General features: G+C 35.1%; 1 protein-coding gene across 1 annotated transcript; it reads right to left on the bottom strand.

Moving 5' to 3' along the window:
* Positions 1-47: 47 nt before the first annotated feature.
* Positions 48-22,902, bottom strand: LOC100142535 (uncharacterized protein). Its single transcript, XM_008195878.3, has 13 exons — positions 22,712-22,902; positions 15,748-15,898; positions 12,079-12,232; positions 8,266-8,499; positions 5,693-5,901; positions 3,545-3,716; positions 3,314-3,497; positions 2,842-3,267; positions 2,635-2,741; positions 2,491-2,585; positions 2,205-2,443; positions 1,890-2,150; positions 48-1,843 (listed from the first exon to the last, which is right to left on the bottom strand). The coding sequence occupies exons 2-13, from the start codon at positions 15,895-15,897 to the stop codon at positions 1,636-1,638; spliced, it is 2,439 nt and encodes an 812-aa protein (XP_008194100.1). The 5' UTR covers position 15,898; positions 22,712-22,902; the 3' UTR covers positions 48-1,635.
* Positions 22,903-25,372: the final 2,470 nt, after the last annotated feature.

A 25,372-nucleotide genomic window follows, 5' to 3' on the forward strand; every position in this document is an offset into this window, starting at 1 on the left:
CTTGGCCAAAAATCACCGTGTAAGGTAGTAGTGACAGGGTTAATCAGTCAATGCTGAAATTATTTATTTCCAATGAATATCATCAAATAACATTTTAAATATCTAAAACATACTTATGTAATATGTATATATCGGAAGAAATAACATCAAGATATCACTATAATTACTTATATTACAAATGTAACCCTTTACAATACTGAAAGAAACCCTAATCTGAAAAATAATTACGAAACGATTGCAAGTAATCCCAACATGTACAAACATTTTCAAGTCAATTAGGAATAACGTTTCGTTGTTCATACATGTTTTCACGATTTACTTACAAGTACACAAAAGAATGAAACCCTTAATATCAATAGACATCATAACGTTTTTAGTTATCCTACGAAATTGGCGACGCATTTACCACAAAACCTGGATATGTTTGTGAGGAAGAGTTAGAGGAACTTATTGTTATTAACAAATAAATCGGGCAAAATGCAGTGAGTGGCATTGTGGAGACGCACATTTATTGTCTTAAATTGAAAAGAGGTGGCCTTAGGAAATTGCGATTTCATGATAAATGCGTTTAATAAGAAAAATCAACCGAAATATCTTTCATGCATTCCTTAAATCCAGGCACTGACGTATGTGAAATATATTAATTAATATTTTAATCAGTCCTGTGTATTTACAAAGGCGTGATTAAGACAACTGAAATAAGATAATAACAAGCTATCAACATTTAGGTACGTGCTTCTTTATACATTTTGGGTATTTTTAGAACATTTTGCAACACTTAGTTTTTGCTTCAACTCAAAACTATTTACAACAGGTAGTTAGTTCCTTGTATAATACAAAACAATATTCGAAGCAACAAGTCAACCTAAGAAGCGACACAAACCACAAAAAATCGCAATTTATAATACTGATAACGATACTCGGGAAATTCTCCTCCCAAGTATCAACTGGTGCTCGAATCACTAATTTAATTATTTTTGATACTAGAGTAAAATTGTGCCGTGTGTTATCACCAGATTACCGTTTCCATGGCGTAACTGACTTCCGCATTCTCTAAAAACAAAACGAAAAAGTGCACAAACAGGGAAGACGCAACAACTTAAACCAGAAAGAATTTGGAAGTCACAAACATGGACACTCGTTACAATTTGACAGAGATCAATTAATTACTAACTGTATGAAAAAATTGATATGGTTAGAGATCTGTTTCGAAAATCTATACAGGGTGTTTGAAATTCAATTGGCTAATAGAAAAAGAAAGGCAAGACCTTAACTACTCACAACCTAATTCACAACTAGCAAGATTCAATCGTGACACCCTGTATATTTAGGCAACTTGATAAAAGATTGCAAAACAATGAGTCTACTTACAAATATCACCGCTATTTACAATTTAATAAAATGTTGCAAACACCGTTATAAAATTCAAGGAAAGAGGGTGTGCATCACGACTGTGCAACTAAATCCTTGTCTCATGCCTCCCAGTTTTAGAATTTATGACTAGCAGTAATACGAAAAAACGTAACTATCTCTACCATAATTATTGAAAACATCAGTCCAGTTAAAGTCCTTTTTAACTATACGATAACAACCATAATTTTGATAACAGAACAACAGATCGCGCTTCCTATCTCACTAGTCGTCCCATGTGGGGAATGCGTTAGGATCGTTGACAAAAAGACTAGAACCGCTCGTGGGATTCGCTCTGTTAATGACCGACCTCGTGTTATTCGTTTCTACGTTGTATTGTTGTTCTACTTGGTATTGCTGGGTGGGTTGGGCCCATGAGGGCTGATGGTCCCAAACGGTCTTGGGATCCCAGTCATATGTGGGTTGTTCTTGGCTAAACCAAACCGGTTACTCCCTAATCCCGGAAACGCAAAACTTACCTGAAAATCGTCTGATCTGTGTTGTTGTATTTGGGCTTCTCGTGGTCGGTCACAGTCAGTTCGATATTTTGGTCTCCTTCCCCTTCCTCGAGAATGCTATTCTTAATCCCGTAGTAGAAATACATGATGAATCCCAAAGTCATCCAAATCGTGAATCTGACTAGAGTTAGGATCGACAGTTTGAAAATTAGGTAGATGTTAACGGTGATCGCGACGGCAGGAACGAAAGGCAAACCTGGTGTCATGAACATCAAAGTGTTGCTGAAATTGGCCCATTGTTGCTAAAAAACCAAACACTGGTAGTGTATAACGTACCGATTTTGTGGCTTCCTCGATATGACTAATAAAACCGCAATAATGGCGAACAAGAAAAGGAAAAGAAAAAATGTTAAAGTCCCTGACATGTTGTGCATCCCGCAGACCATCATCAGATCGAAAATTATGATTAATAAATACAATATTCCCACCATTTTCATCACAAACATCCCCGACTCTTCAGTGGCAGGGCCGGTGTCCACCCATGGGAATATCGCAGGGCATAAATAAGTCGCAGCCTTGAACAATTAATTAGCAAAGTTCGAGGTGCCCCAAGTGCGGTTACCTGTAACCGGCGGCCGATGTAGCCCAGGCTGGGCCCCACGGTGGACCCCACAACCCCGCCCGTGCTGGTCGCGCTGCCGGCGCCGTGCAGAGTTCCTATGAAAAATTTATGTCCAGATAAGGTTTATTTTATGGACAGTTGTACCGTAAAATTTGTTTTCCGTCCGGTCTGAAACTAGGAACTGGTCGTCTCGCATGGAGAACTCTTCTTCTTGTTCGTCTGCTCCGTAAGTGTCGTCACTGTCTGGTGAGCTGAAATTGAGGCAATTAGGGAAATTGCTTTAATTCAGAAAGTGTGGGAAAATAAGGTGACCAACTTCAAGTTCACAGTCAGGACAAAGTATAGATTTACCTCCTGGTGACCCTCCTCACCATGACCCTCTGCGTGGTTTGGGTGGGCAGCGGCGAGGGCGACGGTGAAGGAATCGGCGGTCCTAAGCTAGCGTCAATCGCTTGTTTCAAAGCGTCTGGGTGGAGTTGGTTCCCGTACAAGGCTTGTCCGTTCGGATTTTGAGTCAATCCTTCTTTCGTTGGAGATCCTCTCAATGGAGTTCTCAAACTTTGAGGTAACAACTCTACTAGATTTGTCGAGTGGGGTTGATACCTCAATATTAGGACACATGTCGATACTAACGTATAAGCTAAAAGGGTACCTATCGACATCATTTCTACGAGGATTTCTAACCTTATAAAAAGAGCAGCCACACCTGCTGCCAACCCACTAATGAACGTTGCTAAAGCCGGGGTTCCCGTGCTCGGCCACACTTGCGAAAAAATTCTACAAAGGTGGATTTAGTCAGCGCTCAAGCCGGACAACCCCTTACTTGAAAATTAACCCGTCTTGAGCCATCGCGTAAATAATCCGAGGCATGGGGAACATGGACCCGAACATGCTGACGGTGAGGCCGGCCAAGGCACCCACCGCCACGATGTATTTACATTTGTAAGCGCCCACTTGGCCGAACATTTCGACCAGGGCCGAATTCTCGTCGACCTCGTTGAAGGGAACTGCAAAGGATTAGTCAAAACGGGCTGACTGCGGAAGGGTTACCCACTGATTAATGTCAGCATCATGGAACTGGTGACGTAGGCGGTCAGGATGATTCCCAAACTTGTTATAATGGCGAGAGGGATTGATTTTTTCGGATTGGTGGCTTCTTCGCCCGTTGTTGCAATGATATCGAAGCCGATGAAGGCGTAAAAGCAAGTCGCTGCTCCAGTAAAGACCTACAACGGCCCGCGAAACCAATGAAATGGAATTATGGAGCTTTGTAGCGGGATGTGACTGAGAAAGTTAACGAAGTTTGGCAAAGCCATTCAATCACATTTTGCTTTCACCAAAAAATAAAGCAACATAAATTAATTCGATTTTTTTATTAAAATGTGAGGTTTAAACTCAAGGAACTCTTTTAAACCTTCATATCGAAGGTGAAGTCAAAATTAGTGTTTTAAATAAAAAAATATAATTAGGGTGTCAATATATTTTGTTTATTGATAATACCACAAAATTTATATGGGACACACAATTCGGAATTATTCAAGATTTATTCATCGGTATTTGCAGTTTTATACGTAAATTGTTTGTTTCCGAAATGAGCGTTTATGTTTGAATCTCCAATTTTACGAAGCTACAAAACTGAAAAACCTTCAAGACTTGGAAAAATATTCGTAAACTTTACGAACACTAGTGTTTATTTCATTCGAGATAAAGCGTCATAAAGCCGCGGTTTTAAAATTTTTATTGTAATAAGGGATGTCTTTACATTTCGCTGAGACTTTTTTTGTCATTTTTTTGAAAAATGAATGTTCACTAACGGCTTGATTGGATACAAAAAAAGTCAAATTATACCCTCTTGTAGGTGTAATTTACAAAAATTCCTTTATTTTTTACAGAAAGCCCGAGAAGCCCGAGTACCAATTTTCATGAATTTAACTTTAATATTTCTTTAGTGACGGATCTGTACTCAAATTTTAACACCCAATTTAACCCCTTTAGGGGGTGACTTTCCAAAAACTCTTTCGTAATGTATGTCTACGGTATAAAAGCTAACTACTGTGAAAATTTAAAGTTTCTATTCCTAGCCGTTTAGGCATAAAGTGAAAATGAAAACATAGTGACATTAACTACTCTAATTTTCGACTGAACAAATCACAAATTACGAGTTATTTTTTTGTGAAAACTAAATATAAAATTGACCCGACCCCTCTAATTTTAGTCAAAAAATTTCAAACGTTGTTTTCATGTAACAGGCTTGTAAGCATTATTTCGAATCAATATCACTATTGTACTTTACAATTTTATTATATCGCGTTATTATAGTAGATTTAAGGGTAATTTGAAATGATGGAGTAAGGTGGGTATTTCAAATAAATCGTAAATAGCACTTTTGTTATTATTACTTCGGTATTATATTGAAGTTGACTCTCGTTATTTTGCTACGTGTAACAAGAACGATAAAGAAAATATAGCACAGTTTATTACAATTTTAAATTTAAAGCTTTTGTAATTTTTATGACATCGTGATTTACAGCATCTTAGAAATTGGGATATTCCGAATTAATTAAAATTTTTATTACCTACTATTCAATTTTGATTACATTTTAAGTTGTAGGAGAGCCTCGTTAATATTATAAAAGACTTAATTAAATGCCAGACCGAATTAATACCAAAGTTGAAGGGAATAAAATTTGAAAGTTGGAGATTTGCTTAAAAATCCGCTGTAATAATAGAAAAATCCAATTTGCTTGAAGCATACAACACAATATTTCAAAATCGGCATTATTAATGGAGAAATAAAACTGTAGTATAACATAGAATTAGTCTTTCGTAAAAGATAGATAGGTAGCCGTAAAAATACCATTTGTGGCAATTGTTGGAAAACATGCCTGGAACATGCAATTGAACTATCCACCAAAATACTTTTGTTTAGAATTGTGAGCAGTATTCTGAGCGCCAGTGAAATTAAATTAAATTTATTTATTTGTCAATCGTGTGATTTGTATCAAATTAAATTGTGGTAAAGTTACATCAATTAATTAATTTTATTTCACAACAAAGTCAACATTTGCGCTTGAAATCGACATCAAACATTTTATCGCTGCCATTTATTCTGCTTGAAAAACCGCATTAAAAGTGCGAGTCGGTGTCGCAGCTTGAGAGCCAATATCGAAACTTTGATTACAAGTGTAATATTTCGACTCACCCCTGACCATCCGTGCGGCAGAAACCCGTCGTGTTTGGTCCAGTTGTCGGAATTTACGTAGAAAAGGCCGGCAGTCATCGTAAACACCCAAACGGCCAGATTAATAGCATTGAGGACGTTGTTGAATATGAGCGATTTTTTCACCCCGGCTGCCATGAGCAGCATCATCAAGATGGTTATGACGAAAGCCAGAAAATCCGGGGCTCGGCCTGCAAAGGTGCGCTATTTTTCATTTGGGTGAATAATAATTAGCTCTAATTCAATTTCGGGGCTTGAGAAAGTCTCATTTCCTCGCTTGGGCTTGCATACAAAACGAACGGGGATAATTATTATTGATCAGGCATTATTCGTGTAAGTTTCAGCGGTGGATTTTCAAGATAATGCACGGTTCACACATAAATCTGGCGATTTATGAAAAAATATGGAAAACTTTCTGGGAGGCGAACAGACGGTGTTGTTAATAATTTACACGGAACCTCCCTTGACTGTTTAAATATTTATTGTGGTGACGTCGAGCCGATTTTATAACATCAAAAATTCACCAACCATCTAATACTTATTACCACAAAGAGCGGGCAATTAATTAACTCGACTGTGGCCCAAGGTGGCTTTGATGAATTTTTAACAGAAAATTTTTCGTACATTTGGGCAAGGCCACACAAACATATTTTTTTCTCTCTTTGAGGCTCAAGTTTTAAAAGGAACACGTTTTCTAAACCAAGAGATGGCGCTGTTACCACTTTGTACATAGAATGTTAATTAAATTTGCGCCAACGTAACACTTTTTTATTTTTTGGCTTATTTTTGAAAAAAATAAAATTTTGAAAAAACTAAGAATCTAGAAACGTAGGACTTTTATCACTTTATTCATGGTTCAAGCTTTATGAGTATATTTTTCGCAGTTAAGACTTTTTAATTGTTTCTCAAAAATTTTAACAGTTAAGTGTTTGATTTTTCCAATTTTTGTCGCGATTTTGGTCGCGATTTTGGTCGCTTTTTGGTACCCGGAATATTCATCGAGCAATAACTCCGGAACTATAGAGATAAACCTATGAAGTTTATTATCGTTGGAAAGCTCTTTCAATTATCTATTTTTTTCAAAAAAAATATTGTTCTCCGACTAATAGTTTTTGAGCAATTTGCAGATAAATGCAAAAATTGGTAAAATTTTAAAAAATTCATAACTAAAAAATTATTGGGAATTTGGCAATTTTTTCGATGCCAATCGATTCCCCAGATCATTTTGCATAGGTACGGATCAAAACAATTCCACTTTTTCGAATAGTTTAGTCGTAATTGGGAAAATAAAAAAAATTAAAAAAAAGTTAACACCCCCCCCCCCCTACAAAATGGTCAATTTTAAAAGTGTCTCAGAATCGAATAAAATTTATTCTATCTTATAGATTTTGATGTGCTCTTTTTAATTGTTCCTCAAAATATTAACAGTTAAGTATCTCTTCTGATTACTCAACTTTATACATAAAAAAAATAGTAACTATGTTTCAACAGTCAAAAAGTAAAATTTTCAGCTAATAATAAGTATATTCTTCCCTTTAGGGCCGATTTCTTAAACAAATTTAATTCTTCATTTATATTATAATGTCGATTTTAACTCAAAGCTTCATTACATAATCACTTTAATTGTTCATTTGACGTATTTAATCCTTCATTTAAATTATGTACAAACTTTGCAAATCAAGATGAACGAACGAAAAGTACCTAATTGAAAATAGCAGGTTTTTTTCTAAGAATGAAGATGATTATGTGTTTGTTGACGAAAAAATACAATTTGGGATAAAATTATTTCGATAAAAACGAAAAAGGTGATGTTGACAGGCTGGCAAGTTGCTTAAAATTGGAGACATTATTGGCCATGCTAGTTTTGTGGGACGGTTCAGCCCTTCAAAGCCGGTTTGCCGTCTCACTTGTTCCAGGAATGCGTATTTGACCAATAAAAATATAGAAACTACCTCCAACTTGTTTATCTACCGCACAAAAAATTGCAAGGTGTTTGTCATTGGATATTGATGAACTAATGCGCACCCGACAGTAAGACAGACCAATTACAAGGCTTTGTAAAAGTTGGCAAGAACGGGTGTTTCATTATTTTAATATCGGCTGATTTTTACGAAATTAACTGGAATTTCGCTATTCGTAATCGTTTTGGACCACATCTTTCGCCCATTAACGCATTTAATTCGCCATTTAAATTATGTAAAAAATTGCAGAGATTTAGAATTGCAAAAATGAAGATTTTTTGAAGAAAAAGCTAATGTTAATGTTTGAAAAATTTTAATTACAGAGCCCTTTGCTTTATTTATTTTTCAAATATTTAATGGTCTTTTCCAACTTTCTGGGACACTCTGCATTGTCTCGATTGAGCTCATCTTTGTTTTGTTGTTGGGTGTTGTTGCCCCAATTTTTCAAAAGCTGTCGCTTAACCGCGCTAAACTTGTGTATTGTCACGGCCGCAAATTTATCATCGGTGCGTTTGTCGGTGGATCGATTGCATCGCCGGCAGTGAATTAGCCCGCAATTAGCCCAATTTGGCAATAATTCATAATAGCACTCACCGAACATTGTGCCAAAGATGCTCTTCTCGACTGCCGCCCTAATTGCCCCATTCGCCAATGCGTTAAAACAGGCGCTGAGTGCACAAGCACATGCCGATGTCCCAATTAAATACTCCAAGATCATGTTCCAGCCAATGACGAAGGCGATGAATTCTCCGACGGTGACGTACGAGTACATGTATGCGGAGCCGGTGGTGTGTGGCACCCTGACACCGAACTCTGCATAGCAGGCTCCTGAAAAGGGGGTAATGTCTTGAGACGAGGTCGGGGCGTGTTTTCACAGTAATGTAATGAGTAATTTGCTTGGGAGTGGGGGCGGATGAGAAACGATGTTGTTTTCTGAATTGTCAGGTGGGTAGTTTGGATGTGGCAATTAATGCTTGATAAGTAGCTGTGTGGGTGGAGCAGGAAGAATTTCTGACAGGGTTGCATGGAAGGAAATTTATCATTTGATAACGGGGGATTTGCATAATGCTGAGCGGTCAGACAGGCCTCCAAACATATTTATTAAATAAATTTACATGTGGCGAGTTTGGAAGCACAGCTAGTCATGAAACTTTGATACAGGGACGGATAAAAAGTGGGAATGGGCCTTTACTGCACTTACAAAAGGAATAAAGTTAAAACAAACTTCGGTACCTAATTAATGTGATGTTTCTGTTTTACGATAATTTATTAACAGTGTAGCTTCAACTCTTGGAAGTTTGCACTTAATTCTTTAAAAAGTAATGAAAAATAAATTATTTTAGAAATTAAGCAAAGTCAAAAGCAATAGCTTTTCTGGAAAATCCTAACTACAATACAGGAAAAATTAAAAACATGCGACTTTTTTGCTTAAACTTTTCCGCTAGCATTTAACTTATAAAAATGGTAAAAAAATATATTTTTTAAGCTCACTCTAATAATGTTTTAATGCCATATATTCAATTCTTTGATGTTTGATTTTTCCAATTTTTGTCGCGATTTTGGTCGATTTGCGGTACCCGGAATATTCATCGAGCAATAACTCCGGAACTATTAGAGATAAACCTATGAAGTTTATTATCGTTGGAAAAGTCTTTTAATTATCTACCCTTCTCAAAAAAGATTATTGTTTTCCGACTGATAGTTTTCGAGAAAACTGCAACGGTTTTGGCTAAGGAGGCGATCAAAGTTTTTTACTAAAAAAATTCATAAAAAAACTAAAAAAAATTATTTTTTTTTAAATTCGTTCTATCATACTTTTTCGTATTTATATGTATATGCCTTTACAACTCTCTAGAGTTGTTAAAAGTCCAAAAAAGTCCAAAAAAAGTCCATATGTTCGATTTTTTGATGTTTGATTTTTTCAATTTTCGTCGCAATTTTTGTCGATTTTGGGTACCCGGAACATTTCTCGAGCAATAGCTCCGGAACTATGAGAGATAACCCCATGAAGTGTACTATCGTTGGAAAGCTCTATAAATTATCTATTTTTTTCAAAAAAAAATATTGTTCTCCGAATAATAGTTTTTGAGCAAATTGCAGATAAATGCAAAAATTGGTAAAATTTTAAAAAATTCATAACTAAAAAACTATTGGGAATTTGGCAATTTTTTCGACGCCAATCGATTCCCCGGATCATTTTGCATAGGTGTAGATCAAAACAGTTCCACTTTTTCGAATAGTTTAGTCGTAATTGGGAAAATAAAAAAAATTAAAAAAAAGTTAACACCCCCCCCTACAAAATGGTCATTTTTAAAAGTGTCTCAGAATCGAATAAAACCGATTCTATCTTATAGATTTTGATGTGCTCTTTCCTATCTAAAAAAGCGTTTTCTCCTAGCTCTTTTAGTTTGGCCGTAATCGGCGTTTGAAAATTGAAAATTTTTTTGCGAGATATCGCCTTGAGTCCTATGCCATTTTGTAGAGTTTTTTATTCCGGTTATTCTCCATTTTTCCGTTTCTCGATATCTTTAATAGTTTTGCCGTAATTGCCGATTGAAAATGGAAAAAAAGTGAAAATGGAAACTTTTTTTGTGTTTTTCTCTTAAACTGTAAGACTTAGAGCAACGAACAAAAAATCATCTGATAGCGCTTAATTTTCTCTATTTTTTTGACTAAACTCGGAGCCGCTCCGGGCAACGGTTCCGGCTACAGAGGCGATCAAAGTTTTTCACTAAAAAAAATTCATAAAAAAAAACTAAAAGTCGAAGAGCATTGCGGTTTGTTCGATTGAATTCTACGGCTCATTTTACATATTATATCAATTTTTCACAAGAATTAAAAATTTAAAATTTTTTGCCTAAATTTACAGTAGCCATTTGTCATAGTGGAAAATTTTATCCAACAAAAAAATTCATAACTCAAAAACTAAAAGTCGTAGAGCAATGCGGTTTATTTCATTGAATTTGGCGGCTCATTTTACTTATTATATCAATTTTTCACGAGATTTTAAGTTTTTATTTTTTTTACATGGGTTTACATGAAAATAGTTCCACTTTTTCCAATAGTTTTGCCGTAATTAAGAAAATTACGGTCCAATTTCATGTTACGCTCTCTTTAAGTATTTAGTATATAATTTGTAATAAAACACTAATTCAAATTAGGCACAGTCTAAGCAGTTTACAAGAAAGGCTGATCTTAAGGACACTTAATTTTTGTTTTAGTTAAAAAAAATTCCACATGTTTCAAGTCCTCTTTTTTACAATGAACACAATAAAGGTTTCAATTTTGTAATCAATACTTTGTTGCGTGAAATTCAATCTTTGCCACTTTGGCAAAGATATCCACTATCCGGCGATTTTGATTAAAATTTTGCTTTAAAGCTTTTACGTTAAACATCATTCCCGAATAATGAGTTTTGTATCAAATATCTGTTCCATTTAATAAAATTCATGCAAACAAGTTAATGTAGTCACAGTTTCGCCATTTCCATCCTGTTTAATCCAATTCAAAGGCGGTGAGAACGGAAAACGATCAGATATTCGCGCGAATTCTTCTGTTGGATTCACACATATTTGTAACAAAAACTGTCTTTCTTTCCCAACTTCCAATGCAAGATAATCTTCTCAGCAGGCGTTCAATCTTATTGATCCACCCTTCGGAACGACTCCAACGCAAAAACTTGGTAAAATAGACAAAACTGATAAGATTGAAAGTTTGAACTGGTTCGGGGTGTCAAAAGTGGCACTGATTATTATCCCTTTATAATTGGGGATGATAAGATTGCCTTCGGCTGCGTATTAATGGAGTGTGACTTGACGAATTGGGAGCTTGTTTTGTATTCATCACCTTCTCACAACCCATCTGGTTAAACAATAAGGCGAACTTCTCTCGCCTGAAGGTGGATGTGCACACAAACAAGGATAGCTGGTTAGGGGTCTCACGAGTATAACTTTCACAAACTACTTACACACTGACTAGGTGAAGCTTTAGCGTTCAATCGACTTAAAAGGGATGTCGAAAAAGGCAACTATATCACAATCGATAAATGTGTCGCATGACTGTGTTTATTGTTCCGGCCGTTGCGATTTTACAAGTCGTGATTGAAGCTGGGAAAAAACGGCAACGCCTCTCGAAAATAATGGCAAGAATACACCATTACGATAACAAAGAATTGTCATTTGCTTGACTATTCAAGAGCGAGATTGGGAATCAATTCAATTAATGGAGCAATTTACTCCGTCAAATGCAGCTTATTTTTCACCAAGATTGAGGAACTGAACGAGCTCTTAAAAACCGTCAATACGCTCGTATCACTTTTAAACTTCCAAAATTGGGTCATTTATTCCCCTCGTCACTTTATCTCGGCCAAAACGTGTTCTTGGTCGGATGTAAACTATTTTTAATTACCTGAAAATATGCTGGCTATTGCTGCAATGATGAAACTGATGACCACGCCAGGGCCAGCGTAGTTTTTTGCCACCATTCCTGCCACCACATACATTCCAGTTCCCACACAGCTTCCCACTCCCAGCGATGTCAAATCCAGAGTCGTCAGACATTTCTGGAAAAAAGCACAACAAAAGTTGAAAAAGATTAAAAGGTACGGAGATGTTGGCTTGACAGCTATGAGTTGTTACAGTTGTATAAATAGAGAAGCCACGAGAAAAGTTTAATTAAATGAAACGACTGCAGGGGAGAAGTGAGATGTTTAATGAGCTGTTGTTGAAATTAATGAAACTACTCGAAAAAACATGATGCTGATGACATACCCACCTACACTTCACATTTTTAGACAAATCTTTAAAAGCCGTTTACTTTTTGCAAGATTCTTAAACAAATTTTGCATTTTTTTGAAATTTTTGTTTCATAATTAAGTTTCACAGCTAAGAGATTATTTTTGGAAATACTAATGGATGTGCTGTTTTTAACTCAACTTGAATGCTGTTATTGCTAGAACCATTTTATTTCTTCGGAATCGACTGAAAAACTAAAGGAATGTACTTTACATTTGTAGAAGCATTTTAATTTAGAGAATATTCCTCTCATAAATGCAAATAGAATTCGACTCAACCTTGGGCGATTTCCAGCATAAAAGATGAAAAAATCAATTAAGGAACAAAAGAGCTGCCTGTCTTCAGAATCGATTTTATATTTTGATTCGCCGTATTTTACGAACAATAAAAAAGTCTAACTTGTAGTTAGAATATTAATATATTAATATTAATAAACACTGATTTGCCTATATTATGTGTTCATTAATTTTTAAATTATTTTCGGAACAATTCAGGAATTATTTACTGATTGGTCTCAAAATTGTGTGGTGTTTTAGCGGCTGTGAAGATAAGCAAGTTGCGAGAGCGTCCCGGATTTGCCCTAAATATTTAACCAACTTGTCCTTTGTATAAAAAATGTGCGTAACTTTAGCGTTACGGCCGTAATAAACTTGCGAGTTCCTCTCCAACCTTTGTTAAACTAAACCTACCTGTGTATAAAGTTTTGCTATTGTAGCTTAAATACTCAAACATTGCATGTAAAGGCACACTTTGTGAGAAAGCGAGATCTGACATAACATTATTTACTGTATAAACTCAAGTGTTGGTTTTAAATGCAAAACCTGCTGATAGCATTTTGACCGTATCACGGACCGCAAATTTCTAATTGGACTTTTGGTTTCTGAAACCGCCAATTCAGATTTTTAATAATTCATGTGCCTTTTCCCGCATAAATTTGAATAGTTTCTCTGGACCGGTCTGTTTTTCCCGTATTTCGTCGTATATATCACGAAGATCAATTAGGAGGTCATAAATAATTCCCTATATCCAGTTTTCATTTATAAATTTTCCGGGCGCTGGCAATATAAGCTATAACATATGTCCGCTCGAGGCTATCGGCGTTTTTTCGCCTTTTAACAAGCCGTTCCAAATTAACTAATTAAAATCGCAATCTAACAAATGTGGCATTAGCTTTCCGCACCGGGGAAGACTGTAATAAGCAATTTGCGTGCCGATGGCATTTGCATGCCATGGCTATTATTAATACCCAGTTTGGAAGTAGTGCCCTAATCAGACCTTTTTGTTTCTCAATTGACGCAAATCTCTATTTTTAACCACCAACTTTAGTCAACATTTTGCAAATGCGTTCCTATTTTTAGTTCGTGCAATTTCCGCTCGAAAAAACTCCGCACATCCTTTTTTAATTGCGCTCCAATCACACTGTACATCAGATCCTTCCGTAGTAACAAGAATTTTATTTGCTTCAGTCCGAAATCGATAAACAATTTTGTTTCGGCTTTTAAATGTGCGAGTATTGATTTTATTTTGTTTGCTGCAGGAGCTTAATCTTGGTTTATAAACGTTGAATATTAATTAGAGATCGATTTGGATAGCATGCCAATTATCCCTTAAGGAAAAATTGATTAGCATGCGCACGTACGTGTGTGTCGAGGGACGAAGCCAATTTTTCAAACTTGTCAAAGTATTTTGGCGGGTATTAGAGAGCAAAGACACGAGGGGAATTTCGGGAATTTGGCGGCTTCTATTACGAATTGACTAAAGTGAGAATGATTTACGAACACAAACAAAAATACAAAGTAAAATACAGGCGTTCCCAATAAAAAAAACACTAAAGTTATATATTTTAAATGGAACACCTCATTTTTTCTTTTTGCGTCTCAAAGATTATAAACATATCTATCTAAAAACATCAAGTTTCAAATGCCTAAAGTTAATAACAAAAAAGGTAATTCACTTTAAAAGTTATTTTCTACCAAAGAGTTTATATGGGGATTTAAAATTTTTGGGGTTCATACCTTCTATACTTTAAAAGAGATTCCTGTTAACACTTTTTTCTCTTTCTGAAGGCTTATTAAAAATTTATACATCATTTTGAAAACAATTAGAATTGTTTCAAATATCAGGCTATTATTAGTTTAGTATTTTTGTTCCATTTGTGTTCTGTTGAAAGTTTCTCGATTAAAACTTTCCTTAAATTGCATTGAAACCTCACAATGTAAATAATGGTTACAACAACACAATGTCGATCTAAACGACTCATTTGCTGGAATAAACACTTTGCAAACGATTTTAGGATTATGAAGACATGACATGAAGAAATAAAAAATCAAATAGTTATGTAACAAAATCACTACCAAATGTTTACTTTAGAATATGTTGAAGAGAACTTCAGAAGTCTGTTTTTGAATAGCGGATGAATTATATTTTTAGTTTAGTGAATAGTTTATGATTTTCAAAGGGAACAGTTTTCTTCAATTTTAAAACGCTTTACCATGAATATCTTATTTCCCAAGTTTTAGAAAAATTCTGGTTATCTAAAACTTGTATTTCGTCACGCGCTCACGTTTATTTCCTCACGTTGTGATGGATTTTTGCGTTTATCTTGTTTTTATAGTCGGATTTAAAGAGCCAAAGTGAATTTATACGCCGTAACAGCACGTCTTTAACTTTGACACAAATTTTAATTCAGCCGGTGAAAATTGTCAGTTGGAATTGGGTAAAACTGTTGTTATTTTCATGACCGACATCTGGCTGACCTCGCAGTTGTAATGCATTGTTGGCCAACGAGGCAGAAACAGAATAAATACACTGAGCTCTTTATGTATGTTGGAATATGAAGCGCTTTGATCAATCTAGGTTTGCGAAAAAGCCTAATTAGTTGTTTGGGGCTATTATGAAACCAAATACACAAATCATTTATTCGGGTGTGTTGTTCGGGAACGCCTGAAACAATTTCCCCAAATCTTGCATAAAAATGGAAAAATTTTACCACACCCATACCTGTTTCCACATAAATTTTAAGTGTTTTGAAAATCAATGAAAATTGTCCGTATCACACCCGCTTCAAATATTTACTATCTGTTCAATGATTTATTGAAAACCTTTTTTGTGTAACCAACATAAGTTACGTGTTATAGAAGAGAACATTTGTGAGTTATTGTGCCCATTAAAGTAATTCCGAAGCCATACTTCAAGCGTTCGCTAAGTATAATCCCTTCTAAGCCCACGATCTCTCACATTTCTCATAATAGAAAATTAAAAAGTAAATTCGGAGCAATTTTACCGTGAGCTTTTGTTTGCGGTCATCGGTCCCCGTCGGTCTGCTTTGTTCTTGTAGGCCCTCAACGTTCTTTGTTCGGATGAGTTTGCTGAAGAGGACCAAGCCGTCTCTCCGGAGGACCTCCCGATCGACCGTCCAAGCGCCCACCTTCATGCTGGAAAAAAAGCCAAATTATCATCTCCTGAAAAATTCTAACTCCGGCTTTAGCACACTCAAAGCTTTGTGCCGTTATTACTCTCGTAAATTTAATTACAGCCAGCACGGCTGACTTTAATAAAATATCACACGAGTATTAAACGCATTCGCGGCCCCACATTGTCACAGTTATTTGCCTAACCAACTCCTCTCTAGGAAAATATTTATCTTCAAATCGCGAGGTGAGCGAACCCACGAGTGAATTAATTTCGTATCGATTCAGTGCACCACACATTTCTTGTCGCAAAGAAACAATACAAATGGAATTGACTGTGAGGCCTACTTGCGGTGTTTGCTTTATTAATTGTTATTCTGCAAGTTTTCTGGCAAAATTATATTGTGGTTGCAATTTTAATAGGATTTGCCTGGCGCATCCACCATTTTTGCAAGTATTCAAAAACTAGATTTTCCGTTAGTGGCGCTCCAATTCCGTCATCCGCAGCTGCGATTTCTGAAACCTGCACTTCGACATTGATAAATTCATCGAACTTGGTTTAATTAAGAAAGAGTTGAGTGAATTTAGTCGTCGCGTCGCCGTTAATTAGGTTTGATTTTTCCGCAAAAATCTCTCAGCCCACATTCCAATATCGCACAATACGAAACGAGGTCGCTGTTTAATATTCCATTTCAGCTGCCGCAATTTCAATTTCATCCATAACGCAGTTGGTGATCTGTGAAGGTTGTTGGAAAAAACCGGCGCAAGAATTTCATTTCGTATGTAATTTAAATTAATGAAAGGAGTAAATACTGTCTTTTTTGCCGTTGCAGAAAGTAGAATTAAATCTGGGAAGCCAGATATGACTCTAACAATTATTTTACGGGCGGTTTTTCGCTCTGGGGCCGAGATAAAATGATAATAAAACATCCAACTGGAATATAAAGTAATGGTTTTTTTAAAACGTGCACAAAGGCTGAACTGTTGCATGCACGCGGCTGGCCTAAGGGACGAAGAAATAAAATTGATTTAGGTCGAATGCAAATGTTTGCATTAAACTGTGTTTGATCTGGAGCGGAATTGCAGGAATATTCTTTCAAAGCGTTTTTTACAAGGGGGAATGGTTATCTCATATTTTGTTGCAAGGCTTGTTTATTAAACTGTTCAAGTGCCACTTGTTGGCCGGTTGTTTGTTAAGACCCGAAACTTAGTTTCTTCAGTCAGAAAAATGTGAAGCTTTTATGGCCAATAGAAAATGTAAAAGAGCGGAGAAGGAGCCGTAAGGAAGTGTAATTAGGCTGATAAATGCGGTACGTACTGAAAGGCTAAACAAAGAACAATCTCTTTGTTACATTTTAAACTCCGCATGTGTTATTGGGATTAATTAAAAAATTGGAAAAAATAATGTTTCTTTCGCTGTTTGTGAGAAAGGGAACACAATTTTTTTTCTAGCTTTTATTATTCTATGTGCCCCATTTCAAACTTGCTGCAGAATATACAGTGTGTGTTGGAATCAATTTCATCTAGTCGTTTGTGAATTTCTCATGTAAAATCAGAAAATGCCGCTTTATAGAACTAATGACAGGCATTTTGACATGGAATATTACCATTCTCCATTTATTAAGTTTTCCATTTGATAATAAACTTGTTTTCTTGTCCAGTGTAACAATTTAGTTGCATTTCAACGAAACTTTTAAAAGAAATTAATTAAATTTTACATCTGATAAATTTGACATTTATTGACAGAGGATTCAATTGAGCAGAGCGGCACAAATTTTTTTACATGTGCATCAATCTCAAAGTTAACTAGATGAAAAGTAAATGTTCGTTAGGTCCGGAACTACATTGTATTAAATAACCTTTGAATTTGAAATTTTCCAGAAACAGCTAGTCGTGCGGCTTCCTATGAAAGGAAAACACGGGTTGTTATTTTTAATTTACAAAAATTTTTTACAAGACTAGGCGTAAACACATTTGTTTGTGTTCCACCGCCAGTGTTAAATGCATTGTTTCCTACTTTAGTAAACAGAGTTACATTCTTTTGTTATTTTATCGGTAAACGCTTCACAATTCAACTTGAAATTGAGTTTTATCCAAACATTAGAAAAATAACATTACGTGTCACAAATAATTCAGTAAATTCGATTTTGTGGCGAAGTTTAAATTAGTTAAATTTTCTCGACCGAGTTTGATGACACCTACAGTCCGCAAGCCTATTTAACCTGAAACGAAATTGTCCCTTGTGAAAGAAAATAAAATGACACGTCTTGCCAACAACTAATGCCATTTCCAAGTTTCTATAGAACGGTCAGATGCACGTCCGAAATTTACTAAATCTGGAGCTTCAGCACGAAATTCTTTTCCTAAAACGGAGGCGTGATAATAATTAGCTGGTAGTGAATTTGTTCGTGAAACGAGGTGCGAAAATTGAATCGCCAAATCAATGTAAAACCTATTATCGCTGTTATGGAAGTATACATCAAACAAAGACTGTTTAGAGCGTGTGTATCTACCGTCCGATCGATACCGCTCCACAGCCAAACCAAACACACTTTTAGCTAATTTCTTAAATAATTAAGTGGGATTGTTGATTGCGATCGACTTGGAGGAAAAGTCCATGAATGGGAGCAACCTGTAGGGACGTTGTGACGTCATTGTTGGGGTCGAGGCGTCGCCGTTCTGACTTTATAACCAGTTGCTCTCGCTAGGTCAAATCGATGTCGATGCGCACTATACTCCACTTTAATTACAATGCGACACTTTGATTTTTACTAATCATGGGATTTCTCGGCCGATTTTCGATGCAAATTCATTTAAATTGCCGATATTGTCGAAATGGTGCGCGGTCTTAAGGCGCTTTGGTCTCGCAAATTGGCGCATCCACCAATTGCACATAATGCCAATGTGTGTTTTTAATGACACGTTTCGTTTCAATTTATTGATTTTAAGACTGCGCATTTTACAAAATTGATAGAAATAGAACACGCCTAATGGACGTCCATAAATTAATTGAATGGGTTATGAGCGCGTATTTTAAAAACTTGTCTAAGGTTTGAAAATTTTATTTGAAATATGGCCACAAGTCAATACTTTTCTCCAGTGTACTAAAATATGCATTCGACTCCTCGGTTCAAGCAGTACTAAGCCACGCATACGTAAATTGGTTAAATTGCAGCGCAGAAAATTTGGTCTTTACTCTTGTGATTTCAATTTTTTTGCTAGACGCAGGTGCTTTATGAATTTTTGTCAGCTATGATTTATGATGCTTTAACTAGTTTACGGCACACGATTTATAAAGCTGAGAAAGTAATAGAGACGTTTTTATTGCTACAGGCTATAATGGTTTAAATACCTACTTACTACCCAGCGATGTTAAGGCTAATCTACTATTTTCAAGTAAAATTTTTTGCAAAAAAACTTAAAATTTTAAATCTAGCGAAAATCTGGTACAAAATGAGCCGCAGATTTATTGGAATAAACCGCTTTGTTGTACGATTTTTAATTTTTGAGTTATGAATTTTTTAATAAATAGCCTGGCGCATCCACCATTTGTTAATTTAAAATATTTTTCTAAATTTGTTTACAGGTAAGCTAGTTTTGTGAATAGTTGGTATAATACGTAGAATGAGCCGTAGAATTTAATGGTAAAAACCATTTTGTTCTAGGACTTTTAGTTTTTGAGTTATGAATTTTTTAAATTAATAATTTGGTGCATCTATCATTTTTTAATTTATAATAATTTTAAAAACGTTTTCAAGGAAGTTAAAACGATGGTGTAGCACGAAAGGGAGCCGTAGAATTCACTGGAATAATCCGTTTTGTTTCACAATTTTTAATTTTTGAGTTATGAATTTTTTTAATAAATAACCTGGCGCATCCACCATTTGTTAATTTATAATAATTTTTTAAATATGTTTACGGGCAAGCTAGTTTTGTGAAAAGTTGGTATAATACGTAGGATGAACTGTAGAATTTAATGGAAAAAACCGTTTTGCTCTAAAACGTTTAGTTTTTGAGTTATGAATTTTTTAATTAATAATTCGGTGCATCTATAATTATTTAATTTATAATAATTTTAAAAACGTTCTGAAGGAAGTTAAAACATTGGTATAACACTTAAAAAGAGCCGCAGAATTTACTGGAATAAACCGTTTTGTTCAACGACTTTTAATTTTTGAGTTATGAATTTTTTTTATAAATAACCTGGCGCATCCACCATTTGTTAATTTAAAATAATTTTCTAAATGTGTTTACGGGTAAGTTAGTTTTGTGAAAAATTGGTATAATACGTAGGGTGAACCGTAGAATTTAATGGAAAAAACTGTTTTGCTCTAGGACTTTTAGTTTTTGAGTTATGAATTTTTTAATTAATATTTCGGTGCATCTACCATTTTTTAATATATAATAATTTTAAAAACGTTTTGAAGGAAGTTAAAACGATGGTATAACACCCAAAAAAAGGCGCAGAATTTGCTGGAATAAACCGTTTTGTTCAATAATTTTTAATTTTTAAGTTATGAATTTTTTTAATAAATAACCTGGCGCATCCACCATTTGTTAATTTATAATAATTTTTTAAATATGTTTACGGGCAAGCTAGTTTTGTGAAAAGTTGGTATAATACGTAGGATGAACTGTAGAATTTAATGGAAAAAACCGTTTTGTTCTTGAACGTTTAGTTTTTGAGTTATGAATTTTTTAATTAATAATTCGGTGCATCTATAATTTTTTAATTTATAATAATTTTAAAAACGTTCTGAAGGAAGATAAAACGTTGGTATAACACTTAAAAAGAGCCGCAGAATTTACTGGAATAAACCGTTTTGTTCAACAACTTTTAATTTTAAAGTTATGAATTTTTTTAATAAATAACCTGGCGCATCCACCATTTGTTAATTTATAATAATTTTTTAAATATGTTTACGGGCAAGCTAGTTTTGTGAAAAGTTGGTATAATACGTAGGATGAACTGTAGAATTTAATGGAAAAAACCGTTTTGCTCTAGGACGTTTAGTTTGTGAGTTATGAATTTTTTAATTAATAATTCGGTGCATCTATAATTTTTTAATTTATAATAATTTTAAAAACGTTCTGAAGGAAGTTAAAACATTGGTATAACACTTAAAAAGAGCCGCAGAATTTACTGGAATAAACCGTTTTGTTCAACGACTTTTAATTTTTGAGTTATGAATTTTTTTAATAAATAACCTGGCGCATCCACCATTTGTTAATTTAAAATAATTTTCTAAATATGTTTACGGGTAAGCTAGTTTTGTAAAAAGCTGGTATAATACGTAGAATAAGCCGTAGAATTTAATGGAAAAAACCGTTTTGCTTTAGGACTTTTAGTTTTTGAGTTATGAATTTTTTAATTAATAATTTCCGGCGCATCCACCATTTTTGTAGCTGTTTTTTTAAGCATTTAAAATTCGGCTTTTTTTCGAATCAGAATTCCGCCTCGGTTTTTTGGAGTGACTTTTATTGTTGGAATAAAAAATGTGAAATTCGTTTAATTTTGTCATTACTGATTCACACCAACAATCAACAGATGTCAAGCGCTGGAAATTCGCTCTTTACACCTCCGCTTTAAACATGTCAGCCCTCACATGATAATACGAAACAAATTGTTTAATAAAACAACGCTCACAAAGTGAAAATTCCGGCAAGCGTAAATGACGCGAAACCAATTATTTTCTACAATTATGTGAAGCCTTCAAACGCAAAACACCGTATTATGAAACTTAATTCCGATTTGTGAAAGACGTAAAATGAGCCATTCTTTGTAAGGGTATTTAACAAAAACAAAGGAAAGTTTGAATTTCTTTCACTTATTGATCAAACAACACAAGTCGGAGTCGTTTAATTAAAAAGGATGCTCATAATGGAATTGTGATGGTATCTATTAATTGTGACAGTTGTGGGTGCTATCAATAACAATCGAATAAAGTGGGCAAAATCATAATTCAATAATGTTCTTATTAATTTATTTGAAAAACAAAGCATTGTAAAAATTGTACTGGACGCCTATTTATCACGCAGTTATTTACCAGAGGATTCTGTAACTTTATCTCATTCGGGATCCGGTAATAAAATGGAATTACGTCTATTCCAGCCCAAGTTTTAAATCGAAACAGACGTTTCATTCGAACTCCCGTCCAATCTCAAACGTATTTCACTTAAGACCGGAAATTAGTGAAACTAACCAAATCATAAACGAGTGTCACTTTGAGGATTGATTTTTTGTCATTGGCGCGGAAATAAGGGTCCGAAGTTGTTTCCCTCCGGTGACCAATTTATTTTTTCTTGAACGAGACAAATTGTTAATTGTGTCTGAGCAAATGTCAGCGATTTTTAAGCCACGTGGGTGGTGGTCAAATTCGTAAAAATGGTGGATGCGCCGGGTAAAAACCTACTTTCAGTAGGGGAAATATTCAAAGGCGGTTTTATTGACAGCAATTACGCTGTGACGGTTTTGGCCACCGCAAAGGACTCATTTATCACTGAAATTCGAGAAATGGTGTGTCAGGTTCGAGCAGATCAAAGTGACCGCCGAAAGACTCTTTTCGCAAAGCTTTGATTTAATTTGAGACATGATCAGGGCTTTTTTCGGTGGGTTTGTTGCAAAAATGCGCCGTAAAAAATCGAATTGGGCGAAAGCTCAGGATTCTTTGTTCGAGCTTCGAGATTAAAATCTTTATGTTTTTCCATTTCTCGTAATTACGTAACATTTACGCCGGAAGAGAGCTTAATAAATCTCAATCAAGCCCCAAGCTGACGATTACTTGAGAAAGACAAAACCAGAAAAAAAACCGGAATGATTCCAGTCTAACTACTTACTCTAGTTGAAGTCTAAATTCCTACAGAAAAACCCACGGAAATTTCACATTTTCAGGTGTTTGAGGTGATTGGGGGCCGAATAATCGCAAGGTTGGCACATTTTAACACGACTATTGTAATGAAAACGTGTTGTTGATTGAAGCTCTTTCCCGAGCTTTCGACTCGTTACTGAAGCTTTGTATCGGTGCTCCTCGCTATCGACCATGATGCTAGACCTTGTGTCGTATGGATCGACCCGCCGCCGCCGCCAACACCGCCCCCGATTCGTCCAAAATCGCGCGAAATTACACGAAATTTCAAACAAAAATAAACACACAACAAGAACGCAAACTGCCCCCAGGACGATTCCTCCAGCTATCATCGAAATTTCAAGACTCCAGAACTCGCAACAAACGGGAATTTCGCTCGTTTTGCTGCGAGTTATGCAATCAACCACACGCCCAAGCGTTGTAACAGTCTAAAAATCGTGAGGTCCTCAATGTCTTAAAGGTTGTTGACTGCAGAGGTGACGTCAACCAGGACCGTATCGACAACGGCCAGTGGCGCCTCTTGTAGGCCACACTTGACCTAAACGATTCATTCAGGCATTCCTCCACGTTCAGACTGAATACATTTTCAGGCTGAAAAAATTCGCCGACACATGTAACATTCGTTCAGTTGATTTTCAAGTGAAACGCGAGAAAATTGGTTCAAATGACAACAATTCTCCGGAATTTTATTGGATTGGAAAGCAATAATACATGTGTAAAGTGTAATAGGCTGGAACTGACTCAATTGCGAGAAAGTTATTTGAATTTTAATAATTTAAGGATAATTAGTGGTGGTAGACACTGATCTGATCCGATTTTCCTTCATAAAGAAATTATTTGAAAGTTTTCTTTGTTGCGCGATTCTTTTAATTACTTTGGGGGCTTTGTAATTTATTTTTTTAGTTTCCTTTATCCGGTTTCTTTAACTTTTCAGAGCACGAATTTATGAAAAAAAATTGGCTTCCCGTCATACCGGTCTTCTTTTGTATCACACCGTTTTATAAATGACGCCATTGACACTATAAATTTGAATTAAATTGGTTGAGATCAGTCGATACGTTACGCTTTTATGGCAATATCTATGCCACCAATCCGGTAAAAATACAAGTTGTTTGGTTTATGGTGGAGTACAAAGAACAATTAAAAACATGTGCTCAAGAAATTTTATTGTCTGGCACGTAATTGTGTATTGCCACCAAATTTTAACGAGCAATTTAAATATTTTGTTAGGTTTTGTTTACAAATGAATTGGATAAATATTTGAAAGCGGTTAGCGTCACATATTGTTCATTTCTGCTCAGCGAGTTGATTAGAAAATTATGATTAACGCTTGAGGAACTATAAACTTTTAAACGCAGTTAAATGTGAGAAATTTTTATTTGTAAAAAGACGATTAACGTTGTAGTATTTTGCTCAGCTTTAAGTCTTTAACTCTCTGTAGCTCTCAATTTTACCGCCAGATGAAAGATATTTTTTATAACTTCGGTTTTTTAAGTACTAGTATATCCGTACAAAATTTATGACAATGGGAATTGAGTTATTCTATTTTTTGTTTCACAGATTACATGGAAAAGTGATTAGAAAACTGTCATTTTAATTTGATAGAATTTATAATTCTACGCGATATTTTTTGCGCACTGTCATATACAATAAAATTCTAAGGAACAAAGTTGTAGAGAATTAAATTTTCTATAAAAAAGTCCGCGACACCATATTTTTATCTTATGCGGTTTAGGTATAAATTAACTTTTTCTTATTCGACCACCGGTAAAATGAAACAAATCCGTAGCTTCAGCCTCTTTAATCATCTTTAGGGCCTAAACCGTGGATGATAAAGATATGGTCTCGCGGACTTTTTTAAAGAAAATTTAATTAACTACAACTTTTTTCTTAACATTTTTCTTGTATCTTTAACTGTATTCGCAGCGTTTTGAAAAATACAGGACGCTAATTTTAAATTTTAAATATATTTTTTTCTCATGTATCTTGTGATAATTCTTGTGTTACGAGTCCAAAGTTCAACATTTCTGCATTTTTTCCAAATAATTTGTGAATTAGTTCGATTTAACGCTTGAAGCGCCCTCATTTTTAGTCGGCCGTACTATTTTTTTGGGTCCAGAAAATCCTCATCTTGTTTCGTCTCCTAACTTATAGTCCTCCGTAGTCCTGCCTAAACTTTTTCCTTAAAACTGTTGTTTTTAACTGCCTGTAGCCAAATGAAAGATTTTTTTTATAACTTCCGTTTCTTAAGTACTAGTATATCCGTACAGAATTTATGACAATGGGAATTGAGTTATTCTATTTTTTGCTTCACAGATCAGATGGAAAAGTGATTAAGAAGCTGTCACTTTAATTTCCCACTTGTTGGTTCGGCTTTTCGAAAACATGTTTAGTTATTCGTAATTTATAAAACTAACTTAGAATTTCCTAAGGTTAAAGCGTTACGTAACGAAATGATTCCTAAATTAGCAAAAATCATTGAACATTTATAAATGCACGTTTGTCGTTCCCAAGGATTCTGAATAACTTAATGAATAAATTGATAAGAACAGGAAGCGATTTTAATTATTGCCATTTTTAGAGCCATCTATTACGCTTCATGATGTCTTAATTAAAGGATTAATTACCGTTT

This window comes from Tribolium castaneum, chromosome 5 (genome assembly GCF_031307605.1).
Source record: "Tribolium castaneum strain GA2 chromosome 5, icTriCast1.1, whole genome shotgun sequence".
Taxonomy (NCBI): Eukaryota; Metazoa; Arthropoda; class Insecta; order Coleoptera; family Tenebrionidae; genus Tribolium; species Tribolium castaneum.

What these genes read in the sequence shown, in the direction of transcription:
- LOC100142535 (XM_008195878.3), bottom strand. Translation starts at nt 15,897, where the DNA reads ATGAAGGTGGGCGCTTGGACGGTCGATCGGGAGGTCCTCCGGAGAGAC. An exon ending in ACATCGGCCGCCGGTTACAG is followed by an intron (nt 2,444 to 2,490) that starts GTAACCGCACTT and finishes TAATTGTTCAAG; the next exon opens with GCTGCGACTTATTTATGCCC. An exon ending in ACAGATCAGACGATTTTCAG is followed by an intron (nt 1,844 to 1,889) that starts GTAAGTTTTGCG and finishes GGTTTGGTTTAG; the next exon opens with CCAAGAACAACCCACATATG.